General features: G+C 35.8%; 1 protein-coding gene across 1 annotated transcript in view; it reads left to right on the top strand.

Moving 5' to 3' along the window:
* The window catches only part of ATP9A (ATPase phospholipid transporting 9A (putative)), a 149,563-nt gene that overhangs the window by 86,954 nt on the left and 42,721 nt on the right, over positions 1–19,888 (top strand). The window contains exons 11-14 of the mRNA XM_044663832.1: positions 1,059–1,219; positions 1,322–1,464; positions 2,212–2,324; positions 12,397–12,609. Coding sequence (XP_044519767.1) covers positions 1,059–1,219; positions 1,322–1,464; positions 2,212–2,324; positions 12,397–12,609 — 630 coding nt within the window. The remainder of the gene's footprint in view (positions 1–1,058; positions 1,220–1,321; positions 1,465–2,211; positions 2,325–12,396; positions 12,610–19,888) is intronic.

The following is a 19,888-nucleotide window of genomic DNA, read 5'->3' as shown; positions in this document are numbered from 1 at the left end:
CTTGTAGAGAAGGTGCTGTGTTCTACCTTGGTTTGGGGACTTTTTAATGCAGAACTCTCTATATAAATGAAATCACAGGTCTAGTTTTAAAGAAAATTAGCATTGAGACCTTGTAGTTCAATTTTGAACTATTTTTTCTCTAGTATGAAAATTCCATTTAAATATTGAATAATAAATAATTTATTATGTAAAGACTTGTGTAATAATTTTAGTTGTAGCAGTCTGTGTGTGTGAGCGCACACACACACACACACACACACACACACAAATATATCTTCTTGCAGCTCCTTGTTTTCTTTGTTGTTAAACCTCCTGTGATCTAATCTGCAAAACTGTTGTCAGCCTGATTAAGTATATTTAAAAAATTTTTTTTAAACATATGAAGAAGGAACTTTATGGGAGGAAAAGTGATTTACAGTCTGTAGGATGTCAAAGTTGGAAGCAAAATGAGAGTTAATCTAATGCAATTTCCTCTTTATAGAGGAAATGGGCCCAATAAAGAGATGAGATTTTATCAAGGTCATATAGCCAAGTTATAGAAGTAGAAATTATTCTCTGTTTTTCTCACTCCCAGACAAGTACTGTGCTTGCTTGCTCAATGGCAATGTCTTTTCCTTATGGCTAAGAAAGGCGAGAAAGGGCCCTTGTGAAGATTCTTTGAGACTTGCAACTTTGAGTGTCTAGCATGCTGAACTGTTATCTCGGAGTCAGAGATCATAGAATTTAGAGCTAGAAGGGATTTTAGAGAACACCTATGCCAATTTCCTCATTTTACAGATGAGGAAAATGAGGACCAAAGAGGGGAAGTAACTTGCTCCAGGTCAGGTAGTAAGCACCAGAGCTGGGATGATTTGAACTCAGGTCCCCTGACTCCAAATCTAGTGCTCTTCCCACTATACCATGCTGGCTCTGTCTCATCCTATTGCTGTCCATGTGGATGAAGGCCTCGAATTAAAGGTATGCATTTTTCTAGGTGGTATAATTGGTTTCTAGTCAGGTATATGGGCATCAGGCGAAATATCTCAAATTGCCTTTCCCCTTTCTCTGTTTTCTTCAAGATTGGCCTTTTTGACCTAGAAGTGAACTGTCTCACCAAAATACTCTTTGGTGCTTTGGTGGTGGTGTCTCTTGTCATGGTGGCACTGCAGCACTTTGCTGGCCGCTGGTATCTACAGATCATTAGATTCCTTCTCTTATTTTCCAACATCATTCCTATAAGGTAAGAGGGCTGAGAAGCCTATGTTTTCATGTCATGTGTTGATCTTTTTAAGGTACTATTATTCAAAGATTAAATACCTTTGCTCTATTTTTTTCTGGACAGTTTACGTGTCAACCTAGACATGGGGAAAATTGTATATAGCTGGGTGATTCGAAGGGATTCCAAAATTCCTGGCACAGTGGTTCGTTCCAGCACAATTCCAGAGCAGCTTGGACGGATCTCCTATTTACTTACAGACAAAACAGGTAACCTTTTAATTGAAGAGCAGTAGTTAAGGTACAGAGTGAATTCTTTAGCATAATATTTTCTTCATGTGGGCACATTTAAAAAAATGTTTTTTTTTCAACTAACAGACACTTTTTTCCCTCTCCTTGCCACTAATTCTTCTCCTTTGGAAAAAAAGAAAAAGAAAATCCTTGTAACAAATATACATAGTCAAGCAAAACAAATTTCCAAATTGGCCGTTAACAAAGAAATATGTCATTCTGTATCTTGAGTTTATCACTTCTCTTTTAGGAAGTGGTAGGTAGCAGCAGGCTTCATCGTCAGTGCTCTGCTATACTGACTGATTATTGTGCATTAGTCAGGGTTCTTGAGCCTTTCACAGTTGTTTTCCTTTGAAGTTGTTCTCCTGGTTCTGTTCACTCCAATATGTATTAGTTCATAAAAGTCTTAACGTGTTCTTCTGAAGAAGATATTCTATATTCTCTATATTCATTTCTTATGGCATAATAGTATTATTCTACATTTATATAACATAATTTGTTTAGTCATTTACTAACTAATGGTGCCCCCTACTCCCATTTTCCAATTCTTTCTGTAATTGGAATTAATAGGATTTTTTTTCTCTTGGAAGGTTAGAAAAATGTGTTCCTACTTATTTGATTTTTTTTTTTTTTTTGAGATCAGAGGGGAGGTTGCTCCTTTGATGGAATGTTTCTTTTCCTGGAAATGGGCATGGTCGCTAATTTTAGGAATTGTACTTGTGACAGGGACTCTTACCCAGAATGAGATGGTCTTTAAACGACTCCACCTTGGAACAGTTGCTTACGGATTAGATTCAATGGATGAAGTACAGAGTCACATATTTAGCATATACACCCAGGTAAGGTAATTCCAAGTTACTATTTTATTAAAAAAGCATTTCCCCAATATTCTTCATATATTGATGTTCAGTTAAAATTTTTTTTCTATGACAGTCTATCCCGTATCTTTTCTTTTATGCCTTAGCTGATGTTTATCATCTAAGGTTGTCGAACAAGGTTATTGCTGCTATCTGTTTCAAAGAGTCTTGAATTATTTTGATGTATGGATAGAAGATACTTTGTTGGAAGAGAGACTTGAAGTTAATGTTTTGTACTACTGATCAAACGCTTAAAAAACAAATAAACAAACAAACAAAAAAAACCACCTTTACCTTCTGTATTAGAATTGAAACTGGGTATCAGTTCCAAGGCAGAAGAGCAGTAAAGGCAAGGCAACTGGGGCTAAGTGAGTTGCCCAGGGTCACATAGGTAGGAAGTATCTGAGGTCAGATTTGACTACTCAATATGTCCTGTCTCCAGGCCTAGTTCTCTATTCACTGAGCTACCTAGTTGCCCCATCAAATGCTTTTTAAAAAAATCAACAAATAGTAAAGCACGATTGAATCTTGTATTCTTTTCATCTTTTAGTCCACTATGAGATGGAAAATATGTGGTCTGTTGTATAGTGTCTCTTGCTAATGCTAGCCTATTTCCTTCTAGTACCTTTTCCTGATCCCCTTAAAACTAGTGACTTCCTTCTGTTGATTATCTCCAGCTTATTATCCTTTATTTGTTTTTGTTGGTGCTATCTCCCCCTTGAGATCTTGAGCTATTAGAAAGCAGGGACTTTTTTTTGTTGATGTCTTTTTTTTATATTCCCAGTACCTGGCACATAGTAGGTGTTTAACAATTCATTGTTGAGTTGTTATCAAATCAAGAATTATCAATATCATCTGGCTGAAGTATATTTGAAGATAATCTGCTGTACTGAAATGCTAATGAGTCTTGGGGAAAATGTAATATAATAATGATGATGATGCTAACTGATATAGAGTCTTTAAAGACTTGTGTAGAAATGCTATTTCATTTTAATTTTGTAACTATCTTTCAAAATATGTATCACCAGTGGTATTTTTTCCATGTTAGAGATGAAGACTTGAAACTTTGAAAAGTTAAGGGACTTGATTGTGGTTTAGTAAGTGTCAAAGTAAAGATGTGAACTCCAATTTTTCTGACTTGGAAGTTCAGGCTTCTATTCATTATGCATTATTATCTCTCTGAAGTCAGAATGCTATCTGGATTAAAATTTATTAACCAAATAAATGAAAAGAAGAAATCAAATACTTAAACAATTTCATCTCAGAAAAAGAAATCGAACAAACCATTAATGAATTGTTAAGAAAAAAACTCCTAGGGCCAGATGAATTCACAATTGAATTCTACCAAACACTTAAAGAACAATTAATTACAATGCTACGGAAACTATTTGGAAAAATAGCTAAAGAAGGAATTCTACCAAATTTCTTTTATGACACAAATATGGTATTGTTACCTAAACCAGGAAGAGAAAAAAATAGAAAAAACACTATAGACCAATCTCCCTAATGAATTTTGAGTAAAAGTTCTAAATAAAATACTAGCAAGGAGATTATAGCAATATATCATAAGAATTATATACCATGACCAGGTTGGTTTTATATAGGTTTGCAAGGATGGCTCAGTATTAACCAAATAAATGAAAAGCCTTAGAACTTTAGAGCTGGAAGGGTTCCTTAGAGATCATCTGATGATCTCTCATTCATCAGAGCAATGAATGGCACTACCATTGTTGACATCTAATTTTAACTTCTTGATTGCCAGCTGCCAATCATAGTAGAAACACTAGAATTTCTAGGTTCTAACTGAGACATAAAACTGAGACATAGTACAGAAGCAGGAAGTAAAATTAAAAATTGTTAAAGTAACATTACCATTTAACATTAAAAAATTTAAAATTAGGTTTGACTAAATATGAGAGTTATAAAAGTAAGATTGTGGTTGCCATTTATAAAATATTAACCCTTAAGTCAGAAAAACTATTAGTAGCTTTTATTTACAACTGGGTGGGGATATGAAATATAGGAAAGAGGTAGGAAAAAAATCACCTACCTACAAATACCCTAATCCTATATCAAGAATGCAAATCCGAAAGCAAGTCTCACCAGAATCCAGAGTTCTAATTAGGAAGCTGAAATCCAAAGAGCCAGGAGATGCTGAAAAACTGCCGAGAGTCTTCAGCGCACACCAGGCTAAGACCGCCGAGAATCTCACTAGAGCACACACCGGAGAGTGTTGTACCAAAGCGCCATGTCACTTCCTGTCTCCCTCCTACTTCACAGGAACCAATCACAGCCTCCCAGTTTGCCTAGCACTGGCCAAGGGTGGGCAATACTTGTGGTTTTGGGGGGGTGTGAACTAGTAAGTGACTTGTGAGTTCTCTTACTTAATGGTTAGCTAGCTATTAAGTAGGAGTACTTTATGTTCTTGAATTGATTAAATTTAAAGTTTTCTGATTGATTACACATTAAAAATAAACTGAGTCTAATTCTCTCTTCACAACATCAGTAATTTGCTCTTTTAAAACAGAATATTAGGCAAAAGAATGTTACAGGATTTAGTTGGTTGTATGAAATATTGTTATAAGTAGGCAAGCCCTGGGGCAAATGATATTAGTGGGTTTGGGTTGAAATGTATTAAAAATGTTGATTTCAGAAATCTTATGGGTACTGTGTCTTTTTGAGGTGTAGTAAAAAGGCCATCTTACGCTTTTATAGCTCACAAAGTATCTTCATTTGCATTATCTCACTTGATTCTTCTTACAGCCCTCTGAAGTAGTCAGATAAGAGAGTGGCATCCCTGTTTAAAGATCAGGAGACAAATTCATAGTGGCTCAAGACTCACTTAAATTCTCATTTTCTCAATAGCATACCAAACGCTTTTTCCATTATACTCTCTAGCTGCCAGATGTCCATTGGCATTTCAAGTTACACATATCCAAAAACTGTACTTATTGTCTAAACCCACATTTCCTCCTAACTTCCCCATTTTTCAAGGAATGCTCTCTATTTCTTCAGTTAGAAAGGTTTATAACTGTAAAGTTATCCTGAACTCTTCCCTTCAATTCAGCTATCATTAGAAGTTGGTTGCCCAGTTTTCTCAATTCTACCTTCCAAATATTTCTTGTATCTGTCTCCTTTTTCCCTCACTCATATCATAACTAACCTAGTTCTGGTAGACAGTATCCAAGTTGAGATTTAACCCAAGACGTCTCTGTGAATTCTGTAGTCTAAGAAACTATATTCCCTCTCCTGCTCTAGCTCATTGTAATTAAAAATTATACATACATGTATACATATAAACAATATTAACACACACATGTTTATGTATTTATGTGTATGTATGTATATATATGTGTGTGTGTGTGTGTATATATATATATATGCAAGCCTCAAAAACTGAAATATTCCAAGCCTATAGTACACTGATTCCTAAAGTGGGCGCTACCACCCCCTGGTGGATGCTGCAGCAATCCAGGGAGGAGGTGATGGCCACAGGTGCATTTATCTTTCTTATTAATTGCTATTAAAATAAAAAAATTTAATTTCCAGGGGGCTAAGTAATATTTTTTTCTGGAAAGGGGGTGGTAGGCCATGAAAGTTTGGGAACCACTGCTATAGCAGAAAAGATCTTGGAGTAGGAGCTATAGTTGTATCTGGTCTTGTCTTGCAGTTGGGGAAGAACAGCACAAAGATTTCCTGGTAGGAAAACAGAGCATACATATTTAGGTCCAGTCATACAAGTAGCCTTGTGGTGAGGCTTTTGAAGCCTTTGTCAGAGATGTTACTCTGCCTTTGTGGTGAAAAATAATTCTTTCCCATGGCCCCCCCCCCCAAATTTCTATAAAAAGATGGTGAAGGGACAGCTGAGTGACTCAGTGGATTGAGGGTCAAGCCCAGAGATGAGAGGTCATCCTGGGTTCAAATCAAGACACTTCCTAGCTGTGTGACACTGGGCAAGTCACTTAACTCCTATTGCTAGCCCTTACTGCTCTTTTGACTTGGAAATAATACACAGTACTGATTCTGAGATGGAAGGTAAGGGTTTTTTAAAAATAAGAATAAAAAGATGGTGAATATTAAAGTATAAAATTTCTACAGATTTTGTTGTTAGCAAAGGTATGTATGGTTTGAATTTTTTTTCTCAAAGTATAAATATGCCTAAATTAGCCAAAAATTTAAAAAGGTAATGGCAAGGAGACAGCTAGGTTGCTAAGTGGTTAGAGAGCCAGACCTAGAGATAGGAGGTGCTGGGTTCAAATCTGGATTCAGACACTTCTTAGCCATGTGACCCTGGGCAAGTCACTTAACTCCAACTGCCTAGACCTTACTGCTCTTCTGATTTGGAATCAATACACAGTATTGATTGTAAGATGGCAGGTAAAGGTTTTTTAAAAAGAAAAAAATTAACGGCAGAGTTAAGGTTGGGGGAAGAAATGTCAGATCTAAAATATATCTCTTGAAGTGTTTTCAATTGTTATGTTTTCTTTTATCTCTCCGTACATATACACTCATACACACATATCTAAATTTTAATTAAATCAGTCAACAAGCATTTATCAAATGTCTATTGTTTGCCTACTATGTTCTTAAACTTTTCCAAGAGTACAAGTAAAAGAAAATGTGGTAACCTATAGTGATAGAGATCATTTCCCTATTGGGTCTTCTTTATACCCATGAAATCACAGGTCTGTTCCCTATGGCCTATCCCTCTCCTCCTATGAACCAGGCACTGTGCTACATGTTGTGAATACAAATCAAGAAATGAAATAATCCCTATTCTTCAGGAATATATAGTTTGTTTAAGGAGCTAACATGTTGGTTTATAAGTATTGATATGCTTTTATCATTTTTAACAGACCATAACTAGTAATAAAATTTGTATTTTGATGTATTTTAGAGTTGGCAAAATATTTTCATATCCACATACTTATTTTATCTTTACAACCACCTGTGAGATAGGAAGGTCACATATCATCATAAAGAGGACAAAGAAGACTGACGTTATCTTACAGCAATATTGATAGTTTGAATTGATATAAAGAAGCAGATTCTTATGAAATCACAATGATATCCATGAGGCACAGTGTTTTAGAATGTAAAACATAGTATTGAGTTCAAGAATGTAAACCTGGAGAAAAGAAAATGTAATATCCTTGATGTTTTCCTCCTGTTGCTTAATCCACTCACCCTTTAAAAATCCAAAGCTATGACATAGAATTAGAACAGCACACTGAGCAGTCACACTATATTTCCTCTTGTTTAAATAAGTAAAACCCGTTGGCTTTAACAAATAGAGTAAGTACAAAATAAACACAGGGTAGTTAAGGGGGGAGGGTGCCAGCAGTGGGGAAGAGCAGGAGAGTCTTTATGTAGGAAGTGGTGTTTCAGCTGGGTCTTGAAGGCAGTAAGGGATTCAGTAAGGCAAAGATTGGAGCTAAGGAGAAATGCCTTCCAGAGATAGGGAATGTCCAAGGTATAGATACTATTGCACTAACCAACCCAAATGCTGGTAATTGTTGAATACAAACACTCCCTAAGGAGAGGTGGCAAGAGTTTTCTATTACCACAGAAGGCAAAACTCTCCATGTACTTTCAGCTACAATGGATTGTTCTTTTCACTCAGGTTGAGATTAATTGCACTACCTAACTCACCAAACGATTGACCTAGATTCCCTAAGAAATCATTTATTCTACCCATTTATCACTGGTTAAACAGAGCAGAAATATAACCAACATGTCAGTGACATGACCAAAGTTTTCTCATAGTAAAACCTTGAGATGATAGCCAAACCTTGATGTAACATGACAGAAATGCTACAGTGCTCTTTGCCTAACTGCTCGCATATAATATTAAATTATTCTTCCTGTGAAACTAGCTGTACCTTTTAATGGGCTTTTTGCTGAAAGTTGTGTTTTTAAGGAAGCAATTAATGGTTTTAGGTATGTATGTCTATAAGGTAGGTTTACGATAATGTATATAATAGTTGTATTTCTAAGAATTCAGTTCAAATTAAGAAACACTTGGGAACGGATGGATAAGAACAGTTTGTTGCATTGACCGTGAAGGTGGCTGAAGCTGGTTGGTCAGATGTTGAAGTCACCAAGCTCATTTACTGCTTCCTGAGCCATCACCAGGCATTTTGACTGTTGTCCTGCTACTGGATTGTGATGACTCTGGAAGAGGAGGCTGACAACTCTGAACACCCCTGCCTCACTTAAATCCAATTCATGCCAAGTCAAGAATGATAAAAAACAACAAATACTTATTAAGTAATTGTGGAAAGAACTGTGCTAGGGGCTAATGATACAAACTAAGAAGGAAGTAGTTCCTGTCTTTAGGAAGTATACATTTATCTAGAACTTAAGTCAAGAAGCCTTAATTAAGTGCCTACTCCAAATCAGGCATTATGCTGGCTAAGAAATACTAAGTTAGAAGTAGAAGTTTGTAAATTATTGTTTGAAAATATAATCATTTTCCAGGGGAATTTGCTATTTTTAGAGTAATAGTGCAGGCTTTTGTCAAGTAAGTAATTTTTAAAAAAAAAAAATAAATAGCCATCCCTTTAAGGAAAGAGATTTGCTAGAATTCCTAGGTGAAGAAATTTCCTAACTTAAAGTATTAGAGAATTGCCTAGGGCAAGTAACTTGCCTAAGTTCACACCACCACTTGGTGTCACAGGTGAGACTGTCTCTGAGGCCAGAGCTTTACCTGCTAAACAGTATTGGTTCTTCCAAATTAATCTTTTGTAGAGAGTTAGCTTTTTATATGTTCAATAAACATTATGTAGCTACTATGAATTACCTGCAATACTATTACTGATTAAAAAAAAGAAAGGAAACATTCAGATAGTACTTTGAGGTTTGCTAAACACTTTACATGCATTATTTCCTTTTTGCCACAAAAGTCTTGTGAAATTAGGTAGTACAAGTATTATTAACTCCATTTTGTCGATGAAGAAACTGAAGCCCAGGAGAAAAGCTAAATGACTTTTCCAGAGTTATAGAAAATGTCAGATGTTCCAGATTTTAAGTCCAGGACTTTATCCACCCTGCTCTTGTCTAAATAGAGTATACCCTTGTATAATGAATAAACACACTGGGTTTGTTAACATGTTCAAGGAATGTATCAACTTTGCCACTGTTTTAGAGTCAATGACTTTTAAAAATTGGATTCCTAGAGAGGAATCATAGATAAGATTTTAAAATATAGAGTAGCAGCTGGTGGACATAGTGGCTAGATAGCTGGACTAGAGTCAGAAAGAACTGAATTTAAATCTACTTCAGACACTTAATACCTGTGTGAACCTGGACAAGTCACTTAACCTCTCTGGGAACTTCAGGTTTCCTCATCTGTAAAATGGGAATAATAATACTCTCTAACAAGATTATTGTGAGGAACAAATGAAATGATATATAAAGTGCTTTGCAAATCTTAAAGCACTGTATAAATACTAGGTATTATGTTATAAGTATAATAATGTTACAATAACATTGTAAGCATAATTATTTAATTTATAAAATTTTCCTGGTTTTGGTCAGGTAAATAAGTTGGGATGGAAAGGCATGTTTTTCTTGGAGATTTCTGAAATTTTACTGACAACTTCTATGTCATAAAGTGAATGGAGTCAACTAATCACTTAGGGTCTCAGTTTCTTTATTTGAAAATATAAGTTATTTGATCTCTGTGTTCCTCTGGCACTTTGAAAAATAAATAAGATCAGATTTGGATGAGTTGTGAATTTTTAAAAAATGCTTTAAAAAAAACCAGGATATTTGAATTTCATATTTCTTTTTCTCTTCTTATTTATTTACAGCTTATGTAAATTTTGTGTAATATGCATTGCAGGCAGTACTTATTTTGAGAAAAAATGCTTATTCATTCTAACTTGAAATTTAATTTTTTAAAAAGATTTTTTTTAACACAGCCTAGAATTAGTCTCTCTAAACGTATTCATTAATGAGTGCTTCTTTAATGAGGAGCAGGAGATGCCTTTTCCAATGGCTCCCGATTTCCCTTTTGTGAGCTGTGACCCAGTAGAATTACTCTTTGCAGAGATCTGAATGTCCCACACATCTAGTTGTGTTTGGTTATGAAATCTCTTCTGACCTCACATGAAGTCTTTTTATTTTCCCTATGCAAGAGACTAATGTTTTTCCCCAGGGCAAAATGTGTAGTAACCTGCCTTCTTGGCTACTACATCTGTTTTTGTTTTCCTCTGGCATTTTTTTTAAGTAAGAAGAAATGTGTTTGGGTTAAAGGACTTGGGGAGAGGGTATAGAGATATAAACACTGTAATATCTGAAACTCTTCTATGAGGCTTGCTAGAAAGATTGAAGAGTGTGCCTTCTTGTATTGACAGAAATTGGCTGTAAGATATCGCTACTATTAATGTTTTAAGAGTTGGCATACCCAAATGTGTGTTTTTACTTTGAAAATGCTTGAGGGACAGCTAAGTAACACAGTACAGAGAACACCAGGCCCAGAGACAGGAGGTCCTGGGTTCAAATTTGACCTCAGACACTTCCTAGCTGTGTGACTGGGTTAAGTCACTTTAACCCCATTGCCTAGCCTTACCATTCTTCTGTCTTCAAATCGATACTAAAACAGAAGCAAAGGGTTAAAAAAAAAAAAGCACTTGAGAATTCTCATTATGTGAATATACTAATCCTTTGAGGGAAGACAGCTTATTTTAGGGATGAGGAAACAAAAACACAAGGCTAGGACTTGAATTACTAAAGGTATTGAAGGACCAGCACCTGACCCTGAGCCCAATGGTCTACCAGACTCCAAGTGGTTTGTATTTTGGGGAAGCTTTAGGCCACCTTAGTCATTGGTTAATTTTCGTGGGTGTTCAATCTTATTTGGAAACCAATTCGCGTGTGGTTTTCTTCAGTTGAGATATTAATGGGAGCCGACCACATCTGACTTCCTTGTGTAGGGGATTATTTTATTTATGAAATCCAGAACATTTCCTGTGGCCAAAAGCTTTTATGTGTCTAAATTCATTGTTGAAATAAGTACTAACATTACAAACCAAAGTAATTATTCTATTAACTATTGTGATGATTGGTTCCACTGACAAATAGTAATATTCTGGGTCAGTTTGTGTTCTGAGTAATGTGTAAATACCCAAAGGACTCATGTTTTCCAGTTTAAATTATTAAACTTATCCCCAGTTGCTCATGATGAATTTTTACATTATGACGATGATAACTTTCTATAAATCTTTGTTCTTTTTTACATTCTCAGTGTTAAATTTTTTATAATTAAAAGCACTTGGCAAATGATGATTCATTTAAACTATAGTTCTGATTCATTACTCTAATTACTGTTACCATGCAATGCCCTTTGACCTGGAAGCGAAATTTTTGTCCTCTTGACACCAGAGGTTAACCGAACAGGAAGCCAGAGCACTGTGTGTCCCCTCAGTGACCAGTATAATTTAGTAATTGTCTAATTACCTGAAAAGTCTGACGCTGCTACTAAAAATAGTATTAAAAAATGAAATGAAAGTCATTTTCTAGTTTCAGGAAACCCATCTGTTTTCTATTTTGGGGCAACCATGTGTTCATGTATCTAAATCTCATTCATTCTAAAATATCAAATCCCTTGTCTTTCTGTGGAATGAGATGGCTTTCCAATGGCACATCAAATCTAAAACCAGGTTTCCGTTAGCTGTGGAAAAAGTAGATTTGTTATAGATGATCCTTTGGCTACCAAAGAGAGATCCGAGGACCAGCATACGTGTGTTCTATTTTTTATTATTTCTCTATTTCCCCTGCCGAGAGTCTGAATTAAATACGAAGTCACTAATTACCTGGAAAAGTGGACAGTTCAGGGGTCAAGCAGGTATACTCCACCTGAGAAAAACATTGAAACGGAATCAGGAGTTTTTGAAAAAAAAAAAAAATTACCCCCAAACATCCCAAGAGGTTGTGTGTGTGATATATGTGTCTGTTAGGCGATCTGGAGAAGGGGATCAGACTCCAGCTGGGATTTTCCTTCTCCGAAGTCTTTCATCTTTAATCATCTTCCTTTGTTTCTTCTCTCTAGCAATCTCAAGACCCTCCCACTTTAAAGGGCCCTACGCTCACCACCAAGGTCCGGAAAACCATGAGCAGCCGCGTTCATGAGGCCGTGAAAGCAATCGCCCTCTGCCACAACGTTACGCCAGTCTATGAATCGAACGGGGTCACGGATCAGGCAGAAGCGGAGAAGCACTACGAGGACTCGTGCCGGGTGTACCAGGCATCTAGCCCGGATGAGGTAAAGCCTGAAGCCGGCTAAAGCTTGGGACGTGGGCCATCCCTTGCATGTTTTTACAAGCTCGAAATTGGCAATTTCCCAAGGAGTTATCAGGAAACTCGGAATCAGGGTAGATAATTGCTAATGAAATAGAATGAAGACAAATGCCCCCCCCCCCCCCCCAATGCAGTGTTTTGGGATAAACACACTTAGAAATAAACGAGAGAATTAGTTGGACTTTTAAGAAAGAAGTTTTTGCCTTAAGATAAGTATGGAATTAGGAAAGAGTAAGAGGTCTTGATTAGCAACCAGAATGACCAGTGTTTAAAAGGCATGTGGTCCAATTTAAAAGCCACATACCTTTAAGAAGTCCTTTCATGTTGAAGCATATTCTATTACTAAACCCAAAAGAACTCATTTGTCTCTCTTCATAGTGAGTGTAGACCCTGGAAACAGAGTTGCCCGTTTTATGTTTGTTTATAATGAGCTCCTAATTAGTTTTCCTTCCAGTTTCTCATACAGCTAAGAATGCCCATTGCTTCCAGGTAGAAGTTGCTCACTCAGCAGGAAAAGTGTTTTTATATCCTCTGTCATGCTGACTTATGATATAATTTACAAAAATCAATTATTTGTTCTCCTAATTATGTGAATATTAGGACTGATCATTATATAATTAATTAAGAAGAACTCATTTGTATGTAATTCTCAGCAGTTTATAGAGCACCTTAGCACACTAGTCAGGTGGATTATGCAAATATTATTATACCCATTTTAAAGACAATGAACTGAGAGCCAGAAAGGGAAAGTAGTATGCTCACAGACACACAGGTTCTCATTACCAAGATTCCAGGTTCAGGTTTTTAGATTCTAAATTCAGCAATCTTTCTATAATGCCAGACCACACTCAGGGGCAACTAGGTGGCACAGTGGATAGTGTGACTAGCCTAGAGTCAGGATGATTCATCTGAGTTCAAATTTAGTCTTAGACGTTAGCTTTGTGATCCTGGGCAAGTCACTTTACCATTTTGTCTTAGTTTCCTCTTCTCTAAAATGACTTGGTGAAGGAAATGGCAAACCACTCCAGGATCTTTGCCAAGAAGACTCTCAATGGGGTCACAGAGTCAGATGTGATTAAACAACAATAGATCACACTTTCCAAGTTCCTACTCTACCCTCCTAGTGATTATCTAATATTTGAGACTGAACTGAAACATTAAGCTACTTTTAAAAAATGGATGGACCTTTAAGTTTCTCTACATCAGAAGTGTTAGCATTGTGGTCAGTTACAGAGGTCATTTTCCTTGGTTACTTGTTCAAGCAAGGTATTGGTTTTATAAACAGAAACTATTTAGAAACTTAACTTTTGTTTTAAGCAGGATAAACCACCTGAAGGAGTGGTGGGTTTTAACAAATATTGGGCATGATTATATAGTTTATATGGTATATAGTTCTATTCCAGAGCCACTTATATTGATAAAATGACCCATTATGCATGACTGTACTTGGGGTAGTGTTTTTTCTCTTTTTTCAAAGTAAATGTAGATCTGATATGATAGAACACCAGATTTGCAGTCAGAAGTCTTGGATTCAAATCTTGACTCTGTTTAACTACTTGTACAACCTTGGGAAAGTCACTTATCTTCTTTGGGCCTCAATGTCCTCATCTGGAAAATGAATGGTGGAAGGATAAAGTATTTTAAAGTGCCCTTTTAGTTCTGAATATTTTGACCTTTCTGCTTCAAAGAGTTGCTCTGATATGTGTAGATATTCTTATTTTACCTCCCAGTTAACCTCTGATACTCTTAGCTCAGGAGGTCTTAATCTAGAAACTATGAAGTTTTTTAAAAATTTTTTTTATAACTATTTCACTATAGTTTTTTCTCTGAGATTCTTTGCATTTTATTTTGTACATTTGCAAACATTCTGAGAAGGGGTCCATAGAGTTCGTTAGACTGCCAAAGGCATCTGTTACATTCAAAAAGAAGAAGACTCCCCCTCTCCCCCCCAACACATCAACCATCAAACATCTATTAAAAGTGATTTTTGGGGGCAGCTGGGTAGCTCAGTGGAGTGAGAGTCAGGCCTAGAGACAGGAGGTCCTAGGTTCAAACCTGGCCTCAGCCACTTCCCAGCTGTGTGACCCTGGGCAAGTCACTTGACCCCCATTGCCCACCCTTACCAATCTTCCACCTATGAGACAATACACCGAAGTACAAGGGTTTAAAAAAAAAAGTGATTTTTGTCTAGAGAATCATGTGAGGGACACTGGCAGAAGGGAGTTAACAAATGCTCACTGCCGTCATGGAGCTCATGATTTCGTAGGGGGAGAAACACAAATCCACCATACTGAACACATTAGAGACATGGCACAAAACTTATGTGAAATCTTATATGTTTCTTTTGTCTTGTTCTCTCTTTAATTTTTCTTTTATTTCACTTGAACTAAGAATTTGGAGGCTGAAATTTCATGCCATTGTTGACTGCTTAAAAAAACTCTATGTCACATTTGCAATGTGACAAATTCCTAGAAGTGGCATAACTACCACATGCCTTTAACTTGTGGCAATAGAATTTGGACCAACTTTTTCAGAAGTTAAAGATTTCTTTGCTGTTGCACATATTAAATTTGGAAATGTACAGAAATTCACATGTTCTCCCTAGTTGACTTGCAGTCTCTATGTGACTTTCCTGAAAGAAAACAATAGCAACAACAAAATCCTAAGCCAACTATAATTATCAGAAATATTTTGAATTAATGGATTTATTTTGTAACATACCTATTTTTGGTTCTCTTGACGACTCTTTTAGTTTGAGAGTTGGTGAATAAAGGCCTTGGTAGGGACAGAGAATACTAGGTGGAGCAGTGTATAGAGCTCTGAGCCTAGAATCAGGACCTGAGTTCAAATACAAATCAAATCCAGCCTCAGACACTTACTAGCTGTGTGACCCTAAGCAAATCAGTTAAGCTTTTATTCGCCTCAGTTTCCTCAACTGTAAAGTGGGGATATTAGAGCATCTACCTCCCAGGATTGTGTGAAGATCAAATGGATTAACTGTAAAAATGAGTTAATGAGCAAATGAGTTAATAAGTAAATAAGTTAATGAGTAATTGAGTAAAGTGTTTATAATAGTGCCTGGCACACAGTAGATGCTATATAAATGCATATAATATATAATAAACACATATGCATTTGTAATAAATGTATCTAAAATTTATAAATATTGCAATTTTATTATTATTACTGAAGAATAATTCTGAGAGAACTATATAGTGCTTATATATATATGTATATATATATGAAATATATGTCTGTGTGTATATATATATACATATATATATATACACACAGACATATATTTGATTTGCCAGAATACAAACTCCTTGGGAATAGGGATTAAAAATTATTTTTACATGTAATTCTGGAAAAAACCAAAATATTATTTAAAAAAAGAGAGAGTAGAGATTGCTTCATTCTTAGTACTTTTAGTGCCTAGCATACTCCTCGGCATAGACTTAATGAATGTTTGTTGGTTGAGTGTTGATAATTTCCAGATGTTGATTTTCATATCACTCATAGTGTTTCCTAATATGGTTTGAAAAATTGGATAATGATTGAATTTTCTTAGGTTTTTAGTAGTCTTTCCCATGTTTTTGTGTACTGTCCCCCTCCCCTAAGCAGTTTGATATACTTCTATATATATCACATGGTTCTTTAGAAAAGCACCAGACCTAGAGTCAGGAGAGCTGAGTTCAAGTTATGCATCTGACATTTGTTTAGTTGTATTGCCAGGGGTAAGCAGTCCTATTGCTTTGTTCTTTTGCCTCTATTATATTTATTTAGGGTTTCCAAGTCCCCTCATCTATAAAAGATCATATGTAAGTAATTGTTAATGTCATTTCCCTCTTAGGACCTAATTCAGAGTTGTATGTTAATATCAATCATTCAAAAAGTTGAAGCACTTTTCATTTTCTCTTTTTTTAACCTAAATTGAGAATTCTTAGTAACTTTGGCAAAATAAATATTTTTGGCTGAAGATGAACTAAAGAGAACACCTTAAAGGCATTCATGTTGCAATATTTTTTACTGTTAAACCTTAGAGATCATTCAGTCCCATTTCTGTTTTAGCATGAAACTGAGTTCTGCTTAAGTAGAATTCTTGAGAAAGCCTTATTGTTTCTGAATTCCTCCTGGACTAAGTGAAAGTTTTACTAGGGTTAGAAATCCTCCCTTTGAAATTCAATATCAATAAAATATTCTAGGCAAGGTCAGTTTATGAAATGCATACAGAAACTTGTATTCATTTTATTCCAAAGCTGCGAGAGTAATTTCTACCAGTTGGCACAGATTCATTTCCTGTAACAGAAAGCAGGATTTCCTAAATTTGTTTCCTGTGCACATTCTGCTTTAGAACCCTTGAAGTATCTTTTATTCAGATATCGATTACAGCCTCAGGGGTACTGATCCTTCTCTGGCAGCCATACAGTAACTAACAGGGGAAATTAAGTAGATATAATCTGATCAGAGATAAGTGTGCCTGAGATCCTTTAGCAAATACTCTTTAACCCTGACAGCATTCCACAATTTCTAAGACTTTGGGGGGTGGATTGTGGGGGGCCAAGTATATGGCATGGGGAAGTTGGTGATAGGTGATGAATTGATTAAGGTTATTGTTTCAGTGCCAAGCCAATCAAGGCATGGCACTTTCATGCTAGGGACTAACAGCAAAGGATGATGGACTTTGGTGTCTGCAAAATGAAATCTATTTAAGTGTATTTAATTGGAGCTTTTGAACACTTTGGTAATTTGAGAAAGGGAGCAAATGAGGGATTTCCTCATTAAATGCAGAAGCAAGAGGGCCTTTACTATATGGAGATATGTGGTATCAGTTGCTCTCCATGGCCTCTCATGCAGCAATCCATAGTCTTACTGGACTATTAGATTATGTTAGATCCAGTGTTTGATGGTGAGTGCTTTCCTTTATAGTCTGCTTTTACTGTGATCAGAAAAGCTTCACAGGCCAAGTTCTATGACCCTTGTAACCCCAAAATGTCAGAGCTGGGAGGATGTTTAAAAGACACTGTTAGAGGTAAGAAGGAACTTAGAGATAAATAACTGGACCAACACTCTCATTTTATAGATTAGGAAACAGACCTAGTGATTTCCTTACACACTTGAATGCAGGCCTTTTTTAAGATCAGTATTTTTTTAAAATCTATACCTTACTATTGATGTTTCTAAAATGTTGACTTAGATTAGAACTGGTTACAGATAAATATCAGAAGTGAATTATTTGTTTACAACCAAGGAAAAAATTGATAGCTTTTCATTACTGGAAAGCAAGTGCTAGCCCTATACATTATAGATTGTACTTTGAAAATCACTGGGCTACTTGCAAGAATGGGAAATGACATAGTTGTCATTGAATCTAAGTCTCTAGTCTTTGTAGTATGATGTACATGTTGCCTCTTTATGGTATGGTTCTTATTTAAAATGTTAAAAGTCTTATGTCTGATTATGAAACTGTGAACAAGCTTACAGTCTAGAACAGAAGAGTTCACAGTATGTTACAGTTTTAATTCAATCCAACAAATGTTTATTGAATACCAATATGTGCAAAACACTCAGCTAACTGAAATGTTTAATTTGGGGAAGTAACATGTGAATTATTCATCATTAAAAATTAATTCTTGCCTTATATTACAAATGCTTTTACAGTGACTAAGTAACTTTGGATTCTTGTCAAAGAGTGAAACATTTAATGGATTCTGGCCCAATACCTAAACACATATCACTATATACAAGGGAGAAATAATTAAAATCTGTCCTCAGTAGTTTATTGCTGCTCATAGAAAAAAAGAAAAGCCATTTTTTTGGAAATCTTTGATCCAGATTCATTTGATTTAGGCTTTTTTTTTTTTTTTAAGTAGGGCGAAACCTTGTTCTACTTATCCTATTTCACTATTGAAACCAATCCAAAATGGGAGCAAAACATGAAGTTGGCTGTCCCTCTCTGCAGTTTCCAGAGTTTGGTTTGTGTTGTTGTATCTGTTTAACCTAACATGGGCTGTAATTTTAGTACTATTCTTTCAATCCAGACACATTGCTTTAAGATGTTTGAAAGTCAGTTTGAAAAGTGAGATTCTAGAGGAGGAAGTTAAATTCAGTATACCGTTTATATCTAGTAAGTACCTACTATGTGCATATTGTTGGGCTCAAAGATGACTTATGGTGCTCTCCACCTTTAAGAAACTTAATTGGATTGAGGAGTTAAGACATGAACACAAATAACTATAGTATAAAGTAGAATGCAAATAAGTAGTAGAGGTACAAACAAAATGTTATGAGAGATCCGAGGAAGAAAATGTTCAAGAACCTCAGACATGATCTAGGCTAACCTATATTAGAGTAGTAGTGATTTGAAAAACCATTTATGTAAACATTATCCCATCACATACTACCTCTTAGGGGCTAAGGATCGTCCACAACAGTAGTGTCAAACTCAAATGGATAGAAATGCAGAAGAAAAACATATGATTGATCACATGGTTCTTAGGGATATGATTAGGGTTTTGATGTTAAAGGATCATTCTATTGCAAATATGAATAACATGGAAATAGGTTTCGAACAATGATACATATATAACCCAGTGGAATTGTTTATCAGCTCTGGGAAGGGGGATGGAAGAGGGGTGGGAAAGAACATGTATCAGGTAGCCATGGAAAAACATCCTAAATAAATAAATAAAAACTCAAATAGAAATAGGGACCATTAAACAATATATAAGGAACTCCATGGGCCACATATTAACTTAGAAAACCACACAAGTTTAAATAAGAATTTTTTATTAGTACATCAGCCATTAAAATCAGAGAGGAGAATTACATTTTGATCTGAATTGAGCCACACTCAAGAATTCTGTGGACTATATTGCAGCCCACAGGTCATGTGTTTGATATCTGTTCTGTAGGGCCTTCCACTAATTAAATGCTTTTAGGATTTGTTGGACATGTCATTCTGACATGGACCAAACTAAGGGGAAAAAAGAGGAAAAGAAAAAAAATCTGGAAGTCAGATGCATAAAATGCAGCTTTTGATTAGCAGGGGTAAATATCTTGTCCTTAGGTGGGAGAATGCTATTTTGCCAGTTGGAGATAGGTTAAGTATCACTAAGGTTAGATAGGTTCTCTAGCAAAGACAAATTGGACATGAAGAGGTGCCTTGTTCTTAATTAGGGGGAATCATATGATCCTATACAGAGCACAACGTGGCATTTCCACTCCAATGTCTAAATTGGCAC

The sequence above is a fragment of the Gracilinanus agilis genome, chromosome 2, assembly GCF_016433145.1.
Source record: "Gracilinanus agilis isolate LMUSP501 chromosome 2, AgileGrace, whole genome shotgun sequence".
In the NCBI taxonomy this organism is placed as follows: domain Eukaryota; kingdom Metazoa; phylum Chordata; class Mammalia; order Didelphimorphia; family Didelphidae; genus Gracilinanus; species Gracilinanus agilis.
This window is presented reverse-complemented; position numbering and strand designations above follow the sequence as displayed.